Source organism: Tribolium castaneum, chromosome 2 (genome assembly GCF_031307605.1).
Source record: "Tribolium castaneum strain GA2 chromosome 2, icTriCast1.1, whole genome shotgun sequence".
NCBI classification, from domain to species: Eukaryota; Metazoa; Arthropoda; class Insecta; order Coleoptera; family Tenebrionidae; genus Tribolium; species Tribolium castaneum.
Genome location: NC_087395.1, coordinates 14280551 through 14303394, shown reverse-complemented (window position 1 = coordinate 14303394; position 22844 = coordinate 14280551). Strand labels below are relative to the sequence as shown.

The 22844-nt window shown below is 38.5% G+C and overlaps 1 protein-coding gene and 1 non-coding gene across 2 annotated transcripts in view; one reads left to right on the top strand and one right to left on the bottom strand.

Moving 5' to 3' along the window:
• The window catches only part of LOC654891 (uncharacterized protein), a 30552-nt gene extending 11467 nt beyond the window's left edge, over positions 1 to 19085 (top strand). The window contains exons 2-6 of the mRNA XM_008199404.3: positions 1291 to 3826; positions 17578 to 17763; positions 18184 to 18337; positions 18385 to 18653; positions 18767 to 19085. Of these exons, the coding sequence (XP_008197626.2) occupies positions 1293 to 3826; positions 17578 to 17763; positions 18184 to 18337; positions 18385 to 18653; positions 18767 to 19031 (3408 nt within the window). The 5' untranslated portion in view covers positions 1291 to 1292 and the 3' untranslated portion in view covers positions 19032 to 19085. The remainder of the gene's footprint in view (positions 1 to 1290; positions 3827 to 17577; positions 17764 to 18183; positions 18338 to 18384; positions 18654 to 18766) is intronic.
• A 3390-nt stretch (positions 19086 to 22475) lies between these two features.
• LOC135265533 (U5 spliceosomal RNA) lies at positions 22476 to 22595 on the bottom strand. Its single transcript, XR_010333274.1, has one exon. It is a non-coding gene; the product is annotated as a U5 spliceosomal RNA (small nuclear RNA).
• Between the last annotated feature and the right edge of the window lie 249 nt (positions 22596 to 22844).

Here is a 22844-nt window from a genome sequence, read left to right as displayed (position 1 = left end):
ACGCGAATTAGAGGATTACTTTAGCTTGTTTGTCATCACTCATATCCACAATTGATTTATTACTCTTAACTAACAAACCTGATACGTTTCAACAAAAACTTTCAACGCCCAGCTGCGGGCCACTGGGCTTACTTCTTGCAGGGGCGAGAAGAAAACTTCTCTTGCTGCCAACGCGATTCTCTGACCACTACCAGAATTCATATTTTAAAAGAAAAGTTACACAAAACAGTCGCGCTTTTACTTGAAAAATGTACGAAAACGACGAAAAATGTACAGGTGATTTTTAGTCTAATTTGAGAAATATAATATTACATAAGAATTAAAAAAAGTTTTATGTAAATCGATTGTTTAATTTAAAAGAAGAGGTGATAAAATTGTAGGTTTAGCATTTTGTCTTGAGAAATAAATAAATTCAGTTCGTTGTTTTTTGCATCGGGCATTCCGATCCCCGTCACAACTTCAGCCCTCTCCCATATTCATGAAGAATCGAAATAGTAAATTCGAATGATCCAAGTTGGGTGAAGTCTCGCCATAAAAACTGATTCGCTCGCCTTCGCGTGTCGTTAATCAATTATTAATCCAAAGTTTACGTTTCACTCTCGTCATCTCATGCATGCAAGTTTTGCATTCATTTAAGACTCCCATCCCAAAGTGAGCTTCAGCTATGAGACATTCCTATCACGAAGAGCGTCATAACAAGTTCAGACTGAAGCTATTACTCGGTCGCCGTCAAGTTTCGGGTCTCTGGATTGCGATGTTGCAAGTCGCGGACGTACGATTGACATTTTATGCAAATACCTTATCGTCTCCTCTCAACTTCCACGAAGAACAGCGCAAAACTCGATCACATTCATCTTGTCGAAGGTGTGTCGATGATCTCACCGTGCAAACCTTTTAATCAAATTGTGATGTGGCAGTGACGAGCCTCTCTGGAGGCGGTTATGCTGGGGCTGTCGTCCGAATAACTGCTTCCCCATCGATCCGACACCACCTCACTAACCCTTCAGCGCCGCCGACGTTTCGCTCGCACTTAATTATTATTTATAATACTAGTTCTCACTATGCACTAGACTCGTTACGGAACTCACTGCTGAATTTTATTTGCATGTCTTTAGACCCTTCCTGGGGTCATCCATCACGTTATTTATTGTAATAGGCGAGCATTCATACCTTGACGTACCAGATCTAAACCAGACATAGTTGTCCCTGCAATTACCAAGAACTACTGCACGCAGTCACGCCACAACTACAGATTTATCTCCTAACACAATTTTTGCATTTTTTTTGCAGAAATGATCGGCGATTTCGACGACGACACGCACTTCTGCCTAAAATGCCACTCCACCATCATAGGACTCGACAATTACGTCAACCATCGAAAAACAGGATGTCCCAAAAACGTCGTGGACCTACCAAAATCACCACTACCCAGCCAACTCCTACCACCCGACGATTCCTTCAATTTAAAAGCGGACGATTTCTTTTCGTCCCTAGAGCTGCAAAGTAGCACCAAAAAACTAACACCGTCAAGCACCGGCAAAAACTTTAGTGGGATTTTAACCCGAAGTAAAACCACAGCAGTAATCCAAGCATCGACTTCGCAAAAGGAAACCCAAGAGATTCCCCAATCCAAGTCGGGCAAAAATGTCTGGATTGGGGGACACCAACTAAAACTAGGTTACGGTGACAACCAATCAAAATTGATCAAAGCTGTCGATAACCTAGAAAGACGTAAGGAAGACCCCCCGAAAATAAGCGTTTACGAAGACAGTGACGTCGAATCTGAAGATTATGACTACGATGTGGACGAATCTTCAGACGAAGATAATCATGATGCGCCCCCTAGAAACCACACCGGGGGCAAATGGAAACCTTCGTCCCCAATTCAGTGGCAGAGGCCCCAAGAATGGAGCGTCCCCCCTCCCACTTACACGGGGGGCAAGTGGAAACCGCCACTAAAACGAAACTCGCCACCCCCTTCGCACACCAAGGGCAAATGGAAGCCGTCATACCCCCTCTCACCGAAGGAGACTTACGACTTTCCTCCCCCAAGCTTCACTGGGAGTAAATGGAGCCAGTCTAAGGCCAGGCAAGACTTTACTGCACCTCCTTCAAACCACACGAAGGGAAAGTGGAAACCTGACGATGAGCCCAAAATTGAGACTCTCAAAACTAAGGGCAAGGCCAAGAAAGAGACTGAGATTCTTCCGCCCACTTACACCAGCGGCAAATGGAAGCCGTCAACTATCACAGAACCTTCCCCCAGCTATACTAAGGGGAAGTGGATCCCTCCTGACGAAACTAAGAAAAGTCCGACTAAAATAACCGATGATTCGCCTTTTCGCAAGTCGAGTGGTACGGTACAGTACTGGTGCCGGCCTTGCAATCGCAGATTGGCGTCAAAAATTGTGTACGAGAGGCACTTAAAATCGGAATTGCACTTTAAAAGGACTCTCCACGATAAGGATTTTGACGATAACGTCGGAATGATTGAAAAACGCGTCAAAAAGAAAACAGAAAGTGAGCCAAACCCTGCTGCCAAAAAACGCAAACGCAAGAAAATTTTCATCAAGTGCGAGGTGTGTAACTCCAAAGTTAACACACTCCTGATGGGGAAACACCTGATTTCGCACTACCACTGCCGCAAAGGTGATATTACAACTCCAGTGGCGCAAGCCATGATTCTTGACAACATCTCCGCCATAATTCTCCAAAGTCCCTACCAGTGTGGCCTTTGCAAATTTTACTTCAACCACCATAAGGATTTCCTGGAGCACTGGCTCTCGGAGTATCACTGGGTGAGGGCCGACTCTGGCAGCGGCTATTTCTGGTGTTCGTTTTGCAAATTCAAGGATGCAAATAGTGCGACAATGTATGCGCACCTCATCTCAGAGGAGCACGAGGTTGTGGTGTCGGTCATAAACAGATCAGTGCCCATAATTGTGAAAAAGGTCAATCCGGTGAAATGCGAGGAGTGCAACGAGGAGTTTTTACTAAACGTTGCTTTAATGAAACACTGCCAGAGAGAGGGACACACTTCGCAAAATTTGACCCGAGTCATGAATAATTTTAACTGTTTAAAGTGCCAACAAGTGTTCCGGTCAAATATTCTGTTGAAAAGGCACAAACGGGTTGTGCACGGCGACCATGTTTTTGTCTGTACGATTTGCAACAAGAACTTTACCAGGAAAGAAGATGCAAAAATGCATAGGAATACGAGTGAACATAGATATAAAGTTTTAAATAGGAAAAAGGGCCAACAACGGAAATGTGACTACTGTAACGAAATTTTTGCCAGTTTGGGCGACTTCAAGCAACATCTCGGTGACAAGCATAAGGAATTTAGCCCCAGATGTAGCCAGTGTGGGGCCACTTTCACTTTACCTCAAGAACTTACTGTTCATTTACGGACCAAATCATGCGCTTATAAGGAAAATTTTGACAGTGCTAATTCTTGTGATAAGTGCACTTTTTCGTCAAGTTCCACATCCGAGCTACTTTTCCACAAGGTTCTTCATAGCGAGCCGGCTTTAATGGTGATGGCATCGGACCCAAAAAAGAAGCCATTGGCACAGTACAAGTGCCCACTTTGTGACAGATTGTTCGTAAAAGCTTCGCTACAGCCCCACTTAAGACTACATACGAAGGAACGGCCCTTTGTATGCTCGATTTGTTCGAAAGGGTTCGTCAGGAAGAACAATTGGATGCTGCATGTGAGAAATCACGAAAGGAAGGGCGTAAAGAAGTTGCAGGAGGAGAAGAAGCGGGAAGTGTCAGGCGATCGCCCTTTTTTGTGCTCGACCTGTGGAGCCAGCTTCAGGAAAAAGTAAGTATTGTTTGTGACTCGACTTCGCCTCGCCACCATGCGTGCATTTATAATATCAGTGTAAGGAGGGAAAGCTGTTGAGTGCCCTAATGCTAATGGATAAACAATATGACTGGAAACTGAAACTTTTGCGAGTGTATAAATCTCGGCTTTTCTCCCGAGTGCGACCACCCATCTGCTAGTAAATAACTTAAGTACACATTAGACCGGAGCTCCCTCTATATATCAAAGGGCGAGTCCGGCGGCGCGCAACTTAAACACAACTCCGGGAATTATGAGATAATACGTTAGGCAAATGTCTACTTAGGGCACCCGTCGGAGGCGTGTGGACGCTTCCTGGAGGGATGACGCTCTCGTTCTGGTCGACATCGATGATAAGGTAGACGTGGGGGCCGTTTTACGGGAAGGCGCTTATAAACGGTCGGCTGCAAATCATGGCTATGTCACGGCGTGTCCTCGTGGTCGCTAATGCGTGCGAAATGGCCCTGCACAGGTGCCGACCTGACAACGGCTTTGCTTTTCTGAGGCCGGTGTGGTAACACGAACGCCACTGACTATAAACAATTACGCGAGAACTGCCGCTTATGGAAGCGGCGTGCGGATTTTTTCACCTCCCTCTACAGCAGGGCCGCACTGGGCAACCCGCCAGCCGGGGAACTCCCAGGAAGGAAAAAATTAAATTGCTGTTTTTGGCTTTAAGTTTTTTAACTGCTTGCTAAAGGCTGAAGGAAACGGTTCAAAAAAGACAAATTCTCTCTCGACTGACCATTCAATTCACTTCGGTTTATCTATGAGTTTTACGACGCTATACCTCAAATAATCAATTACTTTGAGAAGTCAGATCAACGGACTTAAGGACTTAAGAAAGGTCTATTTTCAGTTAAGGAAAAAAATATTTATAATTTTCTGAAAATCTTTCCAAGTGAAACAGATAAGCATTTTTGTGACTGAGGTAAAGGGCCTCTTATAAGCCCTAAAAACTAGTCCAGCGCTGGTGTTTTTTACGATTTTTCCAAAAATAATAGTGACGAACTGGTGTGGAAAAAGGAGTGGAATTTTGAGGGGCAGTGTGGGGTTAAATTGAAGAAATAAGCCAATGATAGTTGTCCAAGGGCCACTAAGAGCGTTTAGTTGATGTCGGGAGCTTAGAGCAAGATCTAGAACTAGCGGGAGATATATTTTAATTACGGTGGAGCGGCAGCGGCAATGTGGTAGCGCCTTGCAGAAAACCGTCATTACCTAGAGCGACTGTAGTAACAAGATTTTACAACCCTTCCGGTAGTCGTGTTGGAATATAAGAGAGCCAATTAAAGAAAAAGCAATGTCTTCATACACATTATTAGCACATAATTTTTGAGCTGCAATCTAATTAAGGCTTTCGCGATGTCAGTGGGGGCGGGCGCGCCGCCACCGTCGCCACCAGCATCCCAGTATCTCGTGCACCCCGAGGCAATGCAGTCACAGCACCCATAAACATCCCCAACCCTTCACCTATATTTCACGCACACCACAATTCTCTAATTACAGCACGTTTAGTACGAAATATGAGACATAAATAACTGGCACAAATGCTCACTGTCCGATTTATGCCGCTATTGTGTCGGTGGAGGAAGCGGCGTCGTCGTCCTGAATTTTTATCTAGGAAGACGATTCGGTTCCGAAATTTATTTTTATTAAAAATTTCTCAAGAGGCGAAACAAACAGAATAATATTTTGCTGCTCATTCATTAAATTAGTGAAAAAACTAAAGTTCCAAAGTTTAACGATTGTTTCCCAGACACAAGTGGCAAACTCCACGCCATCCCCATAAAAGTCGGTCCTCTAGCCTCGTCACGACTTTTATGCGTTTTACGTCCAAATTAAAACGAAAGTAAGATTAAAATTTAACTAGAAACTTTATTTATTAGATAATATATTCCCGAGGTCCAATAAAAATGATGTGAGCCCAGATTATTAATAAACTACTTATGCATAATGAGAACTGTGAGAGAGCGGTAAACATTGTCTTATATAGGCATGAGTCACGGTAATAGCTTCTCTCCCCGAGTATCAAAATAATTACCAATAAATTACCGTCGATTTACAGACACATCTTTTTTGAGGCGTCTTAATCCAATCAGATTAAATGCAGAATTTATGATTATACGACGAAAATTTTAAAGCTCACGTTGGCAACAGAATGCGCACCACCATCATCATGCGAAATATGGATGCGATAATATGCGATCAGGCCGATCCTTACTTACGAATATAATTAACGTAAACGACCGTTTATACCAATTAGCCATATTTTTAACGCTGGCACCAAGTCGACTGGAAAATTTGTTTCGTTTGCGTTTGTTCCCAACAATAATTGGGGGCGCGCGCGACTGCCCCGCTCTCATTTTCTTTTTTCCTAAATTTAATTAATTGAAAACGGCGATCATTAGCCCAAATTTAATTTGCTAAATTCGACTTAATTGATATTATTTCACGACCAAACACTCTAATTCAATTCGAACCAGTTATAATAACTACGTTAATATCCATAATTACCATATCTCTACGACCAAATACAAGGAACAGTATGATAGCAAAGTCTGCACATTTATAAAAAAAATTAACTTAGATAGATGTACCTACTAGATAGCTACTCTACTAATTTGTCTTCAAAACGATAGATTTGTTACGAAATTTTAACACTCACAATCATCAAATAAAAGTAGCGGTTACTAAGCTATAATTATATTTTATAAAGGACCTCATTGTTTTTATTTTCATTTACGGACGAATTCAGGACGTTATCTTTTAAAAAAAATTCATAGTGAGGAGAGTGTCCTAGTTCTTTCGACAGGATTTGAAGCTAAAATTGTCTGTTTTTGAAACCGCTTCTAGCAGGACTTTTGCTTGTAGAAATTATCATTAAATAAAATGGTATACAACATTTTTTTTTATTTTCGTAATAGATTAAATTGACGAATAATTAATATTTAAAAAAAGACATTGAGAAGTGATTTTATGTTTTTTGAAAACGGGATACTTCAGAAGTATGAAGAGAAAAAGCCTGAAGAAGTGTTATCCTTTTCTTCATTCCCAGTTTGCAGAATTACAGATTGTTCTCCTCACAGTGATGGTTACCTGTTCAGTTCGCATCGCGTGTTTGGGTCACAAGACATACGTTGCCGTCATTAGAGGCCGTTATTAACGCCAAGATATTGATAAGTTTGTGAAGTTTTTTCCAGTCCCTATAAATTACGTTTATTTCTTTAGTTTGACAACCAGTTAATCATTCTGTTTATGCGAGTGACTCGGGCTGCTCCGCTCCGGGATTCTGTAAATCATCTCTGATGCGATCTCAGCCGGAACTTGGCTCATAATTAATCGACGGAGTTTAATTGAGATTTTTCTTCGATCGTTTATTCGATAGCATAATTTATTGGTGTTTTTGTAAAGTTGCCCTATGTATTTGCAATCATATCAAGCCGTCGCTGATTTAGAGAAGTAGGAGGCAGCGGCCCCTTACTACCACCTGCATCAGCCAACGCACCTTGCAGGAAATTTCGTGTCACTCGCCTGCAATTCACCCTGATGATGTATTTTTATGTTCGGCGAAAATAATAAAAAATCATTTTCGTGCTGTAATTAACCAGGCCATAATGGCTAAAATGCGAGGCGTCCGACTAGCAGCGTTAACTGAGATATACTCATAATGAGAAAGAAATATAATAAGAGATATAAATACCTTTTAGATACTGTTTCATTTACAATAAATTTGTAGTGTGGTTATTACGGCAGGTAAGCGGTGAACGAAGCGCGTTGTGTAGCTTTGCAGATAAATAGTCGCGAGTTAAAAAGCCGGCATCCCTATCGTTTCGTCTCTTTCCACGTCTTATAAATTACCATGTGGGCGTCTCACTCGGATTAGACGACCTCAGAGCCGTCGTGCACTTGCTAACACAAATGACTTCCATAAAACATAACGTTTCATAAGCGTATTCAGACACAAACCGGGCCTGGAATGAGAGGCCGACGTCGCTGGATGGGAATATCGGCTCCTGGAAGCTGCACGATGCTGTCCTCGATAACATTTGTTTTAATAACTTCGAAATTATTTCCACTGCAAAACAGAGTGGAGTCTTCACGACTTTGGCTTACACATCAGCACTTCGCACCACCAAACTTTGCAAATTCAACTCGGCTTGCGCAAAAAACTCTAATGCATGCATTGTCCCTAGCTCAAAAAATTTCTAAAACGGTCCGATTTTTGCAACTACGAATACGAAGTAAAGAAAATACTCGTAAACTGAATAAAATTTAAACGAAGTACCATGCTTCTGTCTTAATAGTAGTAGAGGACATGAATTAGGGTCGTCCTTCAAGCGTCGAATTTTAGCTATCTTTCTTAGTGTTTAAACTCGCTTTAAATAACATTTTCGATATTACTCGGGCTAAGCCTACAGGGGAGAAAATCTTTAATTAAAATGTAGTCGTTGCTTTATTTAATTGAAAAAAAAACTGAAAAAAATCTACTACCCTGAAAATTATTTTTCACCAACAATAAATGGTTAAGAGAAAATAAAATACATTTGGTCCTGTGGTGGACTCTTGGGACTAAAAGAATGTATCCTGAAGCAGTTTCAAAAACGTCACTTAAAACGGCTATTGTAAAGCACCAATTAAAAAATTTTGTTTTTTGATTAGTTTTTTTCTGATTTAAATAATGCACTGACTATATTTTCTTCTATTATATTTTTTCTATTATTTTACAAAAAATCGGGAGTACCCATCTCTTTTTCCGAGATACCTACTGCGGAAGATGGTCTACGAAATAAAACATAGACATATAATAATATAATAAAACATAAACATTAATTGCGGATTAAAACTGCTCTCGTATTTTTACTGTACATTGGCAAAAAAAAAGAAACGTAATTAATTTAATTTTGTACTGACACCTGTTATAATTCTTCTAATATTTTTTACAATTTATGATTTTAAGTCAAAAACCATGAAACCTATGACTTATTATATCACTATAGACAGTATTCTACTTTACCAGCTCGTAAGTCCGCTGAATGCTGAATTTATACTTACACCATTTTGCATTGCTCGAAAATTAACATTGTTTAGCGGAAAAGATGTTAAAAAAATTCTCAGAAGGTTTTAGAATTACATCGCGATTTTTAAAAAAATATCTCATTTCAAAATTTTACATTTTACAGCACCCCCATCGTGATGCACGTATCACTGATATCTAAAATGAAACGTATTTTGATCAGGAATTTGGATGCGTTTGAACTGATATTAACTGTTTATCTAATATTTTCATTTATACATTTACCCTTAGTATCTACTCATATTTTTTTTCTCGAAAATTTTTATCATCAGTTATATTTTTCTTAAACAAAAGGTTAGATTTCAAAAAGTGGGACTTCTTGTTGCCAACACTTTTTTTTTTATTCATAAATTCCATAAATGAAACGAACCTTTTCAGAAAAGTACGTAATTAGAATATTTTCATTTGCTCCTTCCACACTCTTTTCATTTCTTGATTTACATAACTGTTGGTAAATTTTTTTGTATTTTGCCTTAGATTTTGCCTAGACTCCGCTTCTGCTACCAATTGCAGAATCTTTATTATTTTCACTTTGATTCATTTTACTCGAAAGCTTTTTCGAAAATTATTTGTTTACTTGACTGTGATGTTTAATCACTAGGGAAACAAATGCTTAACACGGATAACTTTACAATTTCTACGCTCAATCAATCTGTTTTCACTCACTAGAAAACCATCACTTTTCTTAACTTGTCAAACAATCTACTATTTTATAAATTTTCGCAAATTTACTAATTGTCATTGTTTTTTTTTCCACTCATTTAGTATAAATCTTACAATTTATGTTAACAATTAACGCAATACCGTTGGATTTATCGTAATATCTTGCTTGTCTTGTGACCCACATTGTCGCCACTCGTTTTTTTTTGACGATAAAGAATCTGTCAATTTCTACGTAAAACAGTACCTAATGCTAACTGCAGATAAGTTGGTAGACGAGTGAATGCAGAAAAGGTTTTCAAGATCAAAAAATATCAACATCCTTGTCATCAAGACAAGAATTGAGTATTCAAGAAGTAGTCAAAACAAGAACAAATCTTTATCTTGTCTTGAATTCAAGACAAGAATAGCGCGTCAAGTCAACATTTCTTGTCTTGGTGAAACAGTAATCGTAATATACTATTTATTATTTCTAAAGTGATTCTGAAACAAACGATGCTTAAATGTTTGTTGTTTTATGCAAAGATTTCGTAAAAAAATTCTACATTTTGTGTCAACGTCTCTGAAATGGTATTATGACTACGTCGACGATGGTATTTTAGGACAGATGGGAAAACAGGACAAATACCTTTCGATACTTTAGGCATGAAGGAACTGATGAGACTCTCAGTTCTCAGAGTCTCAGTTTCTTAATCGTTTTGAATGAGAGAGAAGCTGTTATTTTGAAGTTTTTTGAACTCACTGTTACGTGTGATGAATCCTGAATCCACCATTTGACTCTCTGATAACCCAAAAAATCAAGCTGTTGGTGCTTGACCAAAACCAATAAAAAGCGAAAAAATTGGCCTCAGTATTTTGGGAAGTCCAAGAGGTTATTTACACGTATTTTTTGATAAAAAGCATGCAATTTATTTCCTTTACTATTCTAATTAAATGAAATCTGAGAATATCAAGCCCTAATTTCGGTCGAAACGATGGGATCTTTCCCAAAAAAACGCCCGACCACACACGGCCCATTTGACCACAGAGATCATGAATAATTGCAATGGAAGACACCCCTTATAGCTCTAATATGTCACGTTGACGCTGGGGAACATAAGATTTCACGATGACGATGAGCTTAAAAAAATGATAGTGCATACCTAGCTATGCACTCGACCAAAAAATTTTTATTCAGAATACCTTCTTCGTAGTACCTTACGAAGTTACCAAAGAGATGTCATAAATGCATGGAGGTAGAGGAGACTTTGTGAAAAAGTAGTTTAAGTAGAGTTTAGTTTTAATAAAAAGTTATAAACAAATTCCGGTTTATTTTTGCCCTCCACTGGTAGTTCAAATTAAAAATAAATGGGATTCCTTAGTTTCCCCTGCAGCCTCAAATTATGCGCCTCGGTTTGAGTGTGCCGTTTTCGTTTTGAAATTAAGAAGTGCGTCGCCGGAGTGGGTTTTAAAACAGTTATCCGGTGTCGGATATCCCCTTCGGGTAGATAATTCGTCGTCGTTATCAATCGATTTGCATCGGAGGTGTCGGTGACGTGTGTTGAAGACGAAGGGGCGGCAAGTGCGGGGGGACCATTAGCGCTCGGTCCATCCATGCATCACGGGGTGACGCCGCAAAAAGGAGACTTCAAATTTACGGCCGCCAGAGGCTTAAAAGTATGCAATAAATCCCGGGTCCCGGCTTAAAAATCCGACCAGCGCGAGATTGGCATGATTCGATATAGCGGCGGTACTGAGGGTCCCTCCACCTTCACTTCTTTTCTTTTACTCATGCACCGCCACCGTGACGTGATAAATAGTAATTACTCGGAGGACGCCTCCGCGACCTGGACCTCACCCACACGAAACACCAGGAAGCGATAACGCGTACAGTAATTAACTGACCCAAGCTTATTGTTTCGCACATTCTTTCCGATGGGCTCACACCTGCGATTTGGCAAAGATAAAGCCCGGTGGGGAAAGTGAAAAGCGGAAAACGAGATCTTGATACGAGAGGTGGCTGTTTGGACGGGTGTGGGCTTACATGGGTTTTGCAAATTGGCAAAAATCAACCTTGGCGCTAATTAATAGGCCCATCAACAACACAGTTTCTCTCATTTAAACAATGAATAGAAAATAATATTTTGGCATTTCGAAACAAATATCGTAAAAAAATTAATGTGCACTAAATTAAAAATCTATCAAGAATAAATTCATCAGAGTGCGGCATAAAAATTTGACTTTTATCTCGTTTTGAACGACCAAGAAGCTGCTACAGTTGATCAGAACTACTGTTTGGGAGCCATTGGAATAAATTAATTCCATGATCGTTATATTTTAATCAATTTCGTCAAAATCCAGTTATTGAAGACGACGAGTGGAGCAAATACTTTATACAGTGTGTTGGGTGAGCTGATGTGTCCGACCTTGTGTGTGAATGTGTTGAGCACGGTTTTAATTACGGCTTATAAATTCGTTGATTGAAACTTTCCGCAGACAAAAAAGTCCAAAACTGTTCAAGTTCGCTGACAACTTTGACGATATATTTTGATTTATTGACTTATTTTGATTACGACTGATAAAACTGGTTAGATTAGTCGACTTTTTAATCGAATTTTTAAATTGGAGATTGTGACTATATGTGGGGCCTGGGATGTAAATGTGCAACCTTGTGTTGCATTTTAATTTTTATCCTTAATTTCTCGGAGATGTTATTAATCCGGTCGTTACCGGAAGACGATTTTCGTGTAATTAGTCGCTTAAAATTAATTAAGCCGAATCGAATTATGACCGCTGAAAAAGGCCGCCGAGTTGTTTATTTTATGATCGCGTCCATCGAAGCGGCGATTAGTTAATCAGCCACAAGACAATAAATAACGTTAATGCTACGCCTACAAGTCTTTGATGCTTTTCGAAATTAAAGAAAAATCGAAGGAGTGTCTCGGATCGATCTGAACCGGATAGCGGGGTCATTTGGAAGTTTGACGTGCTTGGAGTTTCTTGGACGAATGCTCTCGTATGACATTCCCACTAATAGTTTCCTTCGACGTAACGATACAGCGAAACTTTGGCCATTCATTGTGAGTGCAATTATCATATATCTGGTCGGTATGACACCCGAAATGGTCTGATCATGCAAAGCAGTCAGCGCCGTCATCATCCGTCGGTTTAGCAAATCACCACCGCCGAAGTCTGTTCCGTATTTTTAGCGAATAAATCTTTTTCGGGATTTATGGACGGATGGAACGCTTCCTGAAATTGTTTTTGCATTTCAGACTCGAACACGAATATTGTTAATGGCCAGACATTAAGGGCACGCACGAGACGGAGCGCCGTTGCTTATTGATAATTACTGGGCGAGTTTATGATATGTACGGTGATTTATCGCCAAAAGGGAAATTGGGAAAATTATATTTCACGCAAAAATTAAGCCCAACAACAACTTCCAGGCCCTCAAGGCGCAAAATGAAAATTAATCCCAATGACATTCGGTATTTTTAACTCGTATTTAAAAGCCAACAAGGTAAACAACTATTTTTCCTAAAAGGCAAAGAGTTTTCAGTTTTCAGTCAAATTCTAGTGTATTTTTTTATTTTATTTTTATTTATTTAATATCTATTATATTAATTATAATAAATTAATTATATTATTTATTTAATATGTAACCAAATTGTCAAAACATGATCATTTATATCAGAAAAGTAAGGTAAGAGAAAGGAAAATTTTCTCCTTAATTTAAAGAATATTCAGAATAAGTTTGAGCTAGATAATCTGTTGTTTGAAATTTTTGATAAATTTTGCGAGTATATGAAAGACGAAATAGGTAGGTACATCAGACAGTGACTTTCAATACTTGCAAGTTGTAAAAAAGATTTCCCAGCTCCTGTTTTAACAATTTTGGCCCGAGAATTTAATTTCTTTGTTGCGACTTTTTAATCTTCACATCATATCACTTTCTGTAAATGTCAGAATTACACGCATATTTTATCAGGTATCGGTGTCAAACATGTTTTTACTTGATACAACATCTAGTAAATCAAGGATTTCTTGTAAAGTGGGTGAATTTCCATAAAGATAACTATCCATATGAGTGGGCCTGTGGTAGACTTTGTTGTCATTACTTACAACCAAAACGTTTGTAATAATATCAATCCATATTTGCATGTAATTTTTGGGTGATTTTTATGAAAAACGCAGGCAAAAAGCAATTGTTACGCTATAATGGGCGTCAATATTGGGGTTATAGTGTCATAAAGCTATATTATGCTTTTCGATTATAAAGATATACGATACGTTGTCTTTGTGACTATTATTCTTACGAGTTTATGGACGTGTTAACTTATGGTCGACAAGTGGAATAAAAGGCACCGACCATAAAAATTGCACCTAGAGGAGGATTTTGCGATCTCAGTTTTGCAATCTGAGAGATTCTCATTTAGTGAAATTTTTGAACTTAATATCGGAATGCTTAACCTATTGAACCGATTCATTAATTCTGAAATGTTTATTACGCGCCGCCACCTCCTTTAATCCCTTTTTCTTGTTACGAGTGGTATCACCGTAAATACTATGGGTATATTAGAAAAAAAATCAATCTTGTCTGGGGTGTATTTTATTACTGGTTTTAATAATTATTAATAAGAACCGCAGCACTAGCAATGAAGAGCAAGCAAGTAATAAAATGATGCATCTAATAGATGGGAGTCGCAACGTGGCAAATGGTATCTGTCTGTAATTTCCTCTCGGATTCATTCGTAATTTACGGCGGCTGATGGGCGTTCTACTCAAAAATCTGGACACGGGGCGGCATCTCTGCCGCGTATAAATCTGTCAAAGCGATATTGTATTGCTGTTATTTATGTAGAAATCAACTGTTCACTTCATTCTCATCAATCTAGTTTGCCATGACCGCCAGAACATCCATGTTTTGTCTCTGTCCCACTCTCTACACGCAACGTTTTATTACAAATCGAAACTCTATTAATTTCAAATAGGTAGATATTATACATAGATATCGGGGTGAAAGAGGGCTTTCATCTTGATCAATTTGATGGCGGTATTTATGAACGAGCGTCTTCTAATTGCAGAGAGGTATCAGATTTTCGAATACTTTCGGAAGTGGAGCGTGAGCTCACAAAAGTGGTAAACGAACAATACATAATTAGATTTAAAAACGCCTTTTTATTCGTACTTTATTTAGTGTATTCCTATCACAAAGCTCAAATACATTGTATTCGAACTGAAATCGCATTATTGCCCATTATTTACAAATCGCAACTTCTTGAAAATTGCTTCAGAAATGCTCAGTTGATACAGTGGCTCCAAAGAGGGAACACAATACTTTGACATTAAAACAAAAATCAGAAATATCAGATAAATTATTGAGTGTGCAAGCTATTATTGAAATGGGGGACAGAAAATAGAATTACTATTGTTGTTACTTATTTATACGTATTACACAAATATCTGCAACTTAAAAATCCACAGATCACAGAAGTTCTTTGTACACCATAAAGTTTTATTATTATTATTGAATTAAGTTGGCTAACAGGCGAGCCCAATGACAAGCCAACTAAAACAGCAAAAGATTGATTGCAAATAGAGGAGCTGAATGTTACTCCCTTCTCACTAGAGATGCAATTTCAATCTGGGCTATTTAATGTCCTCGAGTAATGAAGGACAATACATTTAAAAATTTGTAAATTAACATTAAATATATCATCCTGGTCCACTATGTTATTAAACAAACTGCACATTTTAATAACAGGACTACGCTGTAAGATATTCGTACTAGCTACAGGGACATGAAAAAATCTGTAATTTCTTAAGTTGGATTGTGGAACGTTAAAGTTTATTTGTATTGAATTTTTATTTTATCAATTTGTAGGTGTCTAGAAAGACATTTTTATAACTTTACTTGTTTTAGGAATCTCATAGTAAATACCTACTACATTATCTGTGCCTTTAACAATTTTTAGTCGAAGAATTAGGTCAGGTTTTTAAAAAGCATGGGTAAAGAAGATAGCATGTTAATGTTTAAATTTTGTTTCCATTGGTTTTTGTTTTTATTGTCTCCAGAACCAGTTTATTTTGAATCGAAAATATACACAAAATGACAATCATGATAAATCCTTTCACCTGTGGCTTCCAAAATTTGTCAGCGTCATGTTGATCCCTAAGCACTTAAGTATCAACAAGTTTCATCTGGATTTATTTTGCGCTTTTTAAAATAGTTGTGTTTGTTGAAAACAGTCAAAACCGTGGTTTTGTTTGAATAGTTGTGACTTTAGGATTGAGATCATTGGCAGATGCACTATGAGTCAGTAACCGTGAACTTGGGTTATCTCGTCGATTCTGGCATACCTCTCGAATGCATTCGGTAAATAACAAGGTGAATACGGCCTTGTTTATACCGGGGATTGTGCATTTAGCTCGCCATGCACATATATTGTCGCAGTGCGTATTTATAAACAGGTTCTTGAATACACTTAGCATCTCCCCATCATAAGTCACTCATTATGGTCCGGTAATCTTGCTCGGTAGTGGGCCGGCTCCCATACTCTGTCACCTGACCACTCGCATATCTCATGTCGTTAATAACAAATTATTATATAAATAACCGACGCTGACTTTTGTTTAATAAGCCCCGTGGGTTTGTCACAAGACCAATGAATCAGGCGATGGCCGCGGACGGCCATTACTGAAATGTCACCGCTATGTCGCTAATTGGTATTATTAATTCGGTATTAAATATGTCGCATATTTAACAGCTATACGAATCAGCCAAGGATTAAGCTAAAATACGAACTCGAGTTGTTTATAAGCTTAACAAACGAGAACGGATCCTATCATAATTTAAGGGTTGGATTTCCAGCCAGGCATCTCTCTAAACACCGATTTTACATAAAACTGATAAATTGCGAGCCACAATCACATCTGAATTCGAAAATTGACTTAAATTATCAGCCTCATAAATTACACACACGGACGACTTAAGTCCTGCAAAACAAAAATCTTATTATCGTTGACTTAAAATTTATGTACGACAATTATTTGTCAAACAAAAGTGGGTCACATCTGTCAGCGATTAAATCAATTGACTTATTAGCCAAACTGATGATAACTCTACATTTATGGTGTCTTATTGGCAAACAGTTACGTGTTATAGCAGTCGTAAATCTGCGTTGTATCGAGAGCTTTTTAATACCTATGTGCAGCCACTTTTTATTCACTACTTACTTGGTTGTCAAAGAAAATTTTAGAATAATTTTCTGAATAACCAGACATTAATTAAACAAGAAAAGAAATGGGAAAATAATGTTTGACTTTTATAATAATTTTTTTAATTAAATTAATGCACAATTCGCATCGTAATAGATGATCCTAAGCTTTTTGTATTCTGCTCTTATTAAAGCTGAAAACCAGCAAAAGTGGGGTGACTTGAAAGAAATTGACAGTCTTTTATACAGCGGCTATTATCGAGTTGTTAAAACCAGTTTGTTTGAAGTGTTATCTTTTAATATAGGACAACTACCTGTAACAAAGCGTTTCAACCCTTCAATTTGAATACCCTGACCAAGTACAAACCCCAACTTGCTCTTATTGAAACCTCACATTTTGTGTTTGATTCATTTAACCGTCTTTTCATTAAAAATAAATCGTAAGTTTTGAAGGTATACCACGATAGCATTCCCAACATAAATATTAAAAATGCAGCAATAAAACAGTTTCTAGAGTCACCTAATAAGTTTAACGTCAAAATTGTTTAATGTTCCCAGTCGTTAAACCTACTTAATTAAATTGTCTCTGCAAATTCCCACAATTTGAGTAATGCAGTCTCAGAATTGCACGTGATTATTTCAAAAGTGCAATAAATAAAATCCCCGGCTTTAAGCAAATGTTATCTCAGAAATCATTGCAATTACGTGACTTCAAGTCTTTGTAAATTAAGTCCACAACAATAATTTATAAACTTTTGCCGGTGACACGCCTCGAGTTAATTGATCTCCATTTTCAGATCGATCCTGCAACAGCACATGACCACACATTCGGGCAAATTATGCAAATGCCCGAAATCGGGCTGTATTTTCGCCGCCCGCAGCATGGGCGAGTTGAAGCAGCATTTCCGGACGCATTCCGACGTGAAAAGCTTCTCTTGCAGCATTTGCGACTACCGCGGAAAGACCAAACAGCAGTTAAAACAGTAAGTACAAGAGAGACATCAACGGGACATCAGCGCAGTAACCCGGCTGAAATGTGAAAAATCCGCCCTTGTTCCGATTTTTCCAAGATAATACGAGCGTTTTGTTCCACATATTCCATTACCTTTGAAATACCTGCGCCAATAAAGTATGGTGAGCAGCGACAAGCAGTGTTTAGCAATGAGTTCCAGCTCCGATTTCGGGTTAGATAAGGGCATTAATTACAGCTCGGACTCACCAAAATGTCAATTAATGCGAGCATAACCACACCGGCCGCTGTTCAAAGTGTTTGCTTAATTTATTTATTCAGCTCGATGGTATTCGATCCAAATGCGATGCTGGCTATAAATTTAAAACGGAAACCGCTACTGCTGTTCTTAATTGATCGAATACGTAATTTTATCACAAATCGGTTTTTGCAGCCACTTGACCGTCCACAGTGGGACGAAGAAGTATGCTTGCACCAAGTGCTCGTTCTCGGCGAGGACGATGTCTCATTTGAAGAGACATATCCGCCTACACACCGGCTCCAAGCCCTACAGTTGCCCCCACTGCGCCTACAAATGCAACACTTTGGTAAACTAACCTCTGATTAAACCAATCGAACTGAAAATTGATTGCAGGAAAATCTGAGAAAACATGTACTGTTGACCAATAAACACCGAGGGAAGTGTATTTACGAATGCAAGTTCTGTGCAGAGTCGCCCTTCCAAAGCAACTTTGCCAAAGAATTTAAGGTTCATCTTGTTACCGAGCATTCAGCAATGTTTAAAAGTGGACGGGAAGCTGCTACCTTTGTTGCAGGAATTTATGACGAGCAGAACGATTGCACCGAATTTAATCCTGCAAGCTCCGAGGACGACGAATCGAAGCCTACAAGTGCAAAAGACCGGTTCGTACACACAATATTGTATTGCAGGAAAAACTGTGATCGTGTCATCGACACTTTCCAATTTGATTGATTGGGTTTTGATGAATGAATTTGGGGTAATGATAATGTTGCAGGTCGGCTCCGCCGAAGGTGATAATCCTGCAGCACTTGAAGAGCGAGGTGGACAAAGATCCCGTGGTGGCTTCGAGCAGTAAAGACACGGGTGAAGAAGGCAATCCTGACGAGATGTTGCCGATGTTTATTGTGTCTCGCGATGAGACAGTTTCAGTAGATAATCTCACGGAGACTTGGAATGTGGTCGGTAGCTACGACGTTGAAGAGTCCGGAGCGTTAGTTCCTTTCAATAGCGATAACGTTCTCTTCCAGGGACATTTCTGACAATTTTAATAAGTAACCTAGGTGTGTAATTTAAATAAAGCCGTATAAAAAGTATGTTATGTTAATTGATGTCCGCGAATATTTGCCTGCAAACGGTCGGCTTGCTCTTAAAATAGGCGAACGCAACGATTAGCGAAATAATGAGAGGAGAGATAAGGCTTGATCCGCGATCGTCCAGCATATCTATTAAGTTTACGACTGTGTAAACATCGCTCATAGTTTTCATTAATTAAATTTTATGTGTATTTATGTGTTTGGAGCTGCTGTTAGTGCAGGTTCGTGTAATCAGGTCGGTTGTATTCTTATGACAAAAGACGATTGACAGCGACAGTTACGCTGAGTGTGGCTCTAAAACAGTCGGACTTTTAGTGCAGAATTATGCAAACTATTTCTGTTCGTTCGTATCGATTATGTATAATGCACCGTGCGAGGCTTTTGCTCGTTGCATCAAGAATGTGGAGAAAAAATCGCGACATTGTAAAACGATGAAGTAATGACGGATTCGGGTATTGGTTGAAGGGTTGGGTTTGCTTCGTTGGAGGAATCAACCGAGGCTATTGTTATGTATATCTTAGTGGCGGGGGTCCAGCTTTCAGAACATAAATAACCAACCGAGCTTCACGCTGCACACATAAAATATTTGATTCTTATTCGCCGATTGTTGCTCTGTTGTTCTGTCAATCAGGTTGGAGCTATTGAATGCCTTGCTCTTCTCCAACTGAGATCTACACACCAGAAAATGGTGGATTGATATGTTCGCTGTACACAACACGCAAACATGTAGGCGGTCTTTGCAACCTATTACAACAAATTAAAAAAAACTAGATTTTGGTAAAATGAAATTAAATTATAGCAAGGCGAGACATAAAAAACGCTTAAGAATAAGCACAAAAAAGTATTTAAGAGAAAAGAGGGTAATTAATTATGAAAAACATAAATTGTTTGCAGAATAATTGAGTGCAAATAATTTCTTGTTTTCTCCGTGTGTTGAAACAAACTCATTGCTTGTTCATTTGATTTGTAGAAACCCAAACAGAATGACCTACCAAGTTTCCGACTTTATTCAAAAATTATTTGAAATTCGACTCGAATAAGAATTTTGGTTTTTAACAATGTTGGCAGGCCTCATCTCTTTAATTACATATATTGTTTCCTCAAAAACAATGACAATAATATAACTAAAGTCCTTCAAAAACTTTAATAAGACAGCCATTCCATTATAACGGACGGGACGCTGCACAAATTTTATTTTCACTTTTTACGAAGAGTATCATTAGGAACGAATTTTTCTTTTTAGGAACTTAGTACTAGTCAGATTGTTTGCAACGTACAAATAGAGTCACATTTTTAGAGAAGAAATACAAATTGATGACGAACGGGACTCAGATTTTTATTGTTGAAAATTCTGTTGATTTAAAAGGCAATAATTCCAACATCTATTTTTGAAGAAAATGATGGAACTTGTTGAAGCCACGAAACTGAAGAACAAGGCAATGTATAACGATTTACGATTATTTTACTTTTTGTTTACACATGACGGACGGGACAAAAAAATCTTGTGTGTTATTATCCCCTCCCAAAAACTCTTTAGTCGCAAAATACATTAAATATAAAGCAAACGGAGTTATTGGACAATTAATTTACTTTTTGTTTACGCATGACGGACGGGACAAAAAAAATCTTGTGTGTTATTATCCCCTCCCAAAAACTCTTTAGTCGCAAAATACATTAAATATAAAGCAAACGGAGTTATTGGACAATTAATTTACTTTTTGTTTACGCATGACGGACGGGACAAAAAAAATCTTGTGTGTTATTATCCCCTCTCAAAAAATATTTAGTGGCAAAATACATTAAATTTAAAGCAAATGGAGTATTTTGAAAGAAACTTAACATTCCTAAAATAATTTTGATATTTCGGTGTCTGGTTGTATTTTGCCTGGAATGACTGAAGATGGAATCAATCTACAGTTGATTCGATTCATTGTTTTTGGGATTTGAAATCCCAAAATCCAAAAACATTTTTTTGTAAAAAAAATAAAATAGTTCTTTCAAAACAACCAAAGCAGAACAATCCAGATACGATATTACGTCCTAACACATCCAACAAAATTTTGAAAGTGAAAAAAGACGATAAATCAATTGCAATAAAATAAAATATTGCAAACCTGAGACTTTCATTGCAATTTCAATGAGAAAAGGTTATCGGTTTTTGTTAATTATTATTAATTAAATGGAAAACTTTCAGAAAAATAGAGATCGTGCATTGTGCAGGTCGCGTATTCCCAATTAAGTCCTCATTATAAATCCGTAATTACGTGTGTGGTAAATAATTTATAGTGGTAAGTAAGTATTAATTCGCTCGATTTCAATTTAATTTCCATTAATTTAAACGAATCGTGTATTTAAACTAATTAATAAGCACAACCTGATAGCAGATAGAAGCAACACGTTTCGCATTGATAGTGCAATGCTGTCGTGTAGGCTAAAAAGACATAACGTAGCCTTCACATGCGAACAATATAATTCGAGCTGGAGCCCCCGATCGCGGCTCATATTAGCCAGCGTATTGCAGGTGGTTATCAAACAATGCGTGCGGTAAAAAGGGGCAGTAAAGAGCAGAACGTATGTGGCAAGGTGTGGTGCTGTATCAGAGAGTGGACTTATTTAAGATGACACCGGTGAATGTCGCGCTTGTAATTGGGCTGAAGTGGGCACTGCATAATGTACTCCGACCGGCATTCCGCGACTTTCTCGTCGCCGGCTTCCTACGAAAATGAAGAAGAAGAACGAACAAAAATCGGCATCGGCCAGACGAGGACGCCCAACCAACAACGTCCTTTATCGCACATTTTATTAGTCTGTGATCGGACGCAAACGCACCACTTAGCATTTGTCAGAAGCTAAATTGATTTAGAGCGAAACCAGATGCCGGAGTTAATAAGAAATACCGAAAAATGGTGCCAACACCCAAATTCTCCCTCAGGCAAAAAGAAGTGTACTTTATATTTTTTCTACAGTGACTTTTCTGGTCGTGTAGGCTAGGAGCTAGTGATTTTTCTGGGCAGTGTAATCGGCTCGGAGTGTTGCTTGCAGGATAAATATATGGACACGGGGAGCAGAAAGAATAAGTCAGCAGTCGTGGCGCGCAATAAATATGTCCAATGTGTCTGTCTGTCTTGCAGGCCGTTGTTCGGGCTCGAAATGAGGCAATTTGTATGGACGCACTCGGTCAGGTGATGCCCTGCTGATTGATACTCCCCAAACACATGCACACATGCCCTGCCACCAGCAAGAGCCGCTTAATTCCAATTAGCTAATCACTCTTGACATTTGTACCGGAAACCTATTTATCCACAAATAATTGTTACAGAACGTTATTTGCGACTTTTTGTAAAAAAAAGTAATAAAATAATTATAGTGCTTTTGGTTGGCTTATCGCCCAGTCGGATGATCCAACCGGGCATCGAAAAATTGTCATAGACTCATTTGAGTTGTTCCACTCCACGGAAATCTTTAGTAAAAGGCGAAAGATTTATTCGCTTTGAAGTGAAACCAGAGTGAAGAGGGGACACAGTAGACAGGCATTTATTCAGAAGGGGTTTCTTAAAATGTGGGGAGTGTAACTTGTATTGCCCTCTTGGAGCCGCTTGCCGAATTACTAACTTTTCTAATACTAAGAATCCATCATACTTGTTCTTCCACAGTTTAGAAGAAAATGCTGATCATAGCAGCGTGTATAAATTTAAATTAGGTAAATTAGGTAACGAAAAAAAAAGGTTGTATGTATTAAAATTAAAGAATGATTTGGTG